The sequence below is a fragment of the Penaeus japonicus genome, unplaced genomic scaffold, assembly GCF_977035675.1.
Source record: "Penaeus japonicus unplaced genomic scaffold, GWHDUDI00000001_assembly GWHDUDI00000016, whole genome shotgun sequence".
In the NCBI taxonomy this organism is placed as follows: Eukaryota; Metazoa; Arthropoda; class Malacostraca; order Decapoda; family Penaeidae; genus Penaeus; species Penaeus japonicus.
Genome location: NW_028234418.1, coordinates 37777728 through 37780227, shown reverse-complemented (window position 1 = coordinate 37780227; position 2500 = coordinate 37777728). Strand labels below are relative to the sequence as shown.

At 32.9% G+C, this 2500-nt stretch overlaps 1 protein-coding gene across 1 annotated transcript in view; it reads left to right on the top strand.

The window, feature by feature from the left end:
* LOC147470335 (ectonucleoside triphosphate diphosphohydrolase 1-like) overlaps nucleotides 1-2500 on the top strand; it is a 4171-nt gene that overhangs the window by 739 nt on the left and 932 nt on the right. Inside the window, exons 3-4 of the mRNA XM_086545585.1 lie at nucleotides 144-343; nucleotides 2032-2500. The exon at nucleotides 2032-2500 is cut by the window's right edge and continues 932 nt beyond it. Coding sequence (XP_086401711.1) covers nucleotides 144-343; nucleotides 2032-2077 — 246 coding nt within the window. The 3' untranslated portion in view covers nucleotides 2078-2500. The remainder of the gene's footprint in view (nucleotides 1-143; nucleotides 344-2031) is intronic.

Here is a 2500-nt window from a genome sequence, read left to right as displayed (position 1 = left end):
TATCAACAGGGTAACCACATAAGAATGATTGATAACATTGAGATAGCATTATGTTAGCACCTATTAGAAATGTTTTCACTGCAAATTTTGAGAAAGAACATTTAATAAATCTTATTTAGAATTATGGTCACTTTTATCTACAGGTGAATGGCATGGATATTGAGTGGCCTTTGGGCTTCATGCTGAACCGGACCACCGGTTTCCCTCCTGCTTATGCTGACCGTCCTCTGACTATTTCAACATTATCATTGTTGATCATACTCTTCTCGGCATTCCTCTTCAGCGGCATACTTTTCCTACGTCACTCCATCAAAATCAGGAGGCATAGCGCCTCTTATCAAAGGTGTGACTTTCACCAAGCATAGATGCATTTGCAGTATTTCTCATGCCATGCAACTAGCTGATTATTCTACTCTTTGCCGTATGTAGCAGTTGGGGCCCATTTCAATGTATTCACAACTTACATATAATTGAACTTCAAAATCAGTGAAAATCCCTTGTAATCAAATTGTGACAAGTTCACATCAAGAGAATTACGTTAAGACCAATCTGCACAACATCATTGTGAATATACATTATGCCTTATAGTCTGAAGTTAAAAGGGACTTATCTTGTAGAGAGCTGCCAGTACATCAACTTAGTAAAAGGATGATGAGAGAAATTTGATAGAAAAAGTAGTTCATGCAAACAAGTACCTTAAAGTTTTAGGGGTTGTGAATTTTGGTCAAGTGATAGAACCTGTGATATATATATATATATATATATGTATCTATAAAATATATTGAATTATTTATTGTCTTCTCTCTGTAATCAAAGCTAAAGCAGTCCAGTGGAAATGTGTAATCTGCACACTAATGCTTGCTAATATGCTATTGCATTTATGTACAGTATTTTCAAAGATTGTACCTGAATTCCATCAACTTATGTCATCTCTGGAAGTGGTACTACTTAAGTGATCAATACAGTTGTGAATCTCATATTATATAAGAAACAAGTTCTTACAATTTTTTATTCCATATGGATATATTTGTGTGTGGGTGTGTGTGTGAATGTGAATGTATGTGTGCGAATGTATGTGTGGGTGTGGGTGGGTAGGTGAGAACTTGTGCACATGTATGGAGGCATGAGAACGTATGTGTATGTGCAAGAGAATGTGTATGTATGTGTGTGCATGCATGAGAATGTGTGTGTCTGTGGCTGTGTGTATCTTTGTGTGACTGTGAATAATGCATGTTTGCGTGTGTACTTGTAGAATAGGCCATATATTTATGTGTATGTGCGATGGGTGTAATATGGATAGAGATGCACACATTCAGTCTTTGTGTTTTGTTTTTCGATTAACAGTCTGCTTGTTCTCTTGCATGCATGAGATTATTTATATACAAGAGTAAAATTATTTTTATAGAAACTGAAGGTTATGCAACCAGAAATGGTAATAGTGACAAAAATCTTCTTTTACCCTGCTTGGATTCTTGAATTAATGTCATAGTTTCTGAACTTTGTTATAATCCCTCCTAACTTATATTCCCATCCAAATACAAAGTCAGTCACTTTAACAAATATGATTAGGCATGCGTAAAAAAAAAGTTCTGAATTACATAAATTATTCTAGGATAGGCTGTATATAGTTTTTTTTTTTTTTTTTCCATAAAGAGTATTCAGGTGATTGGGTGTATTCAGGGGCCCATTTTAGTTGTTGAACGTAAGATCTGTGTAAATCCTTTCTTTATAGCTCTTGAAGTATTTTCTCTTTTTTTCTGTAGTGCTTATGCTATTTCTTTCCTGATGGTTTAGTAAGCTATCTTTGTAAAGCAATATACAGTGAATATATATAATATACATGCATATATATGTATATGTATATATATATATATATATATATATATATATATATATATATATATATATATATATATATATATATATATATATATATAATGAATAGCATGTGGATGAAAATATAGTCAAGGACAGAAAGACTATTCTACAAGGCTTGCACTGTTGCTCACGTCTTTTGTTTCCTCATTGCAGGGTTATTGCAGACCATTTTGATCATGAACTCCGTAGGTTTATATGAGGATAGGAAAACTTCTAGCGACATTTTTAAGAGATGAGGGACATGCACTTGGTAATAAATCTATAAAGAGATCAACAGTGAAAGTGTGTAATGCATCCAGATTAGAATTTTGGGTGCATCAGAAATATTGGAGGAATTCTAGTGGGAGTGGGGTTGGGTAATGTTTTTTTTTTTTAATCTTTTTTAGATGTTAAATGAGAATTTCTGTGAATTTGTTGAAGTTGAGTTGTTGAATTCATATATACCTCATATATTCTTTTGAGATTTAAGTGTCTGTCCGTCTGTATTTTCAAATAGAAAAATTGTTTGTTCCTTAGAAATTCAGTTGTTTGGGGTCACTGAAAAGGAAATTGAGAAATGTATATTGTATTCTAATATATTTGAATCTGATTAATGATATGTTGTCAGGTAATCTGAGTTATT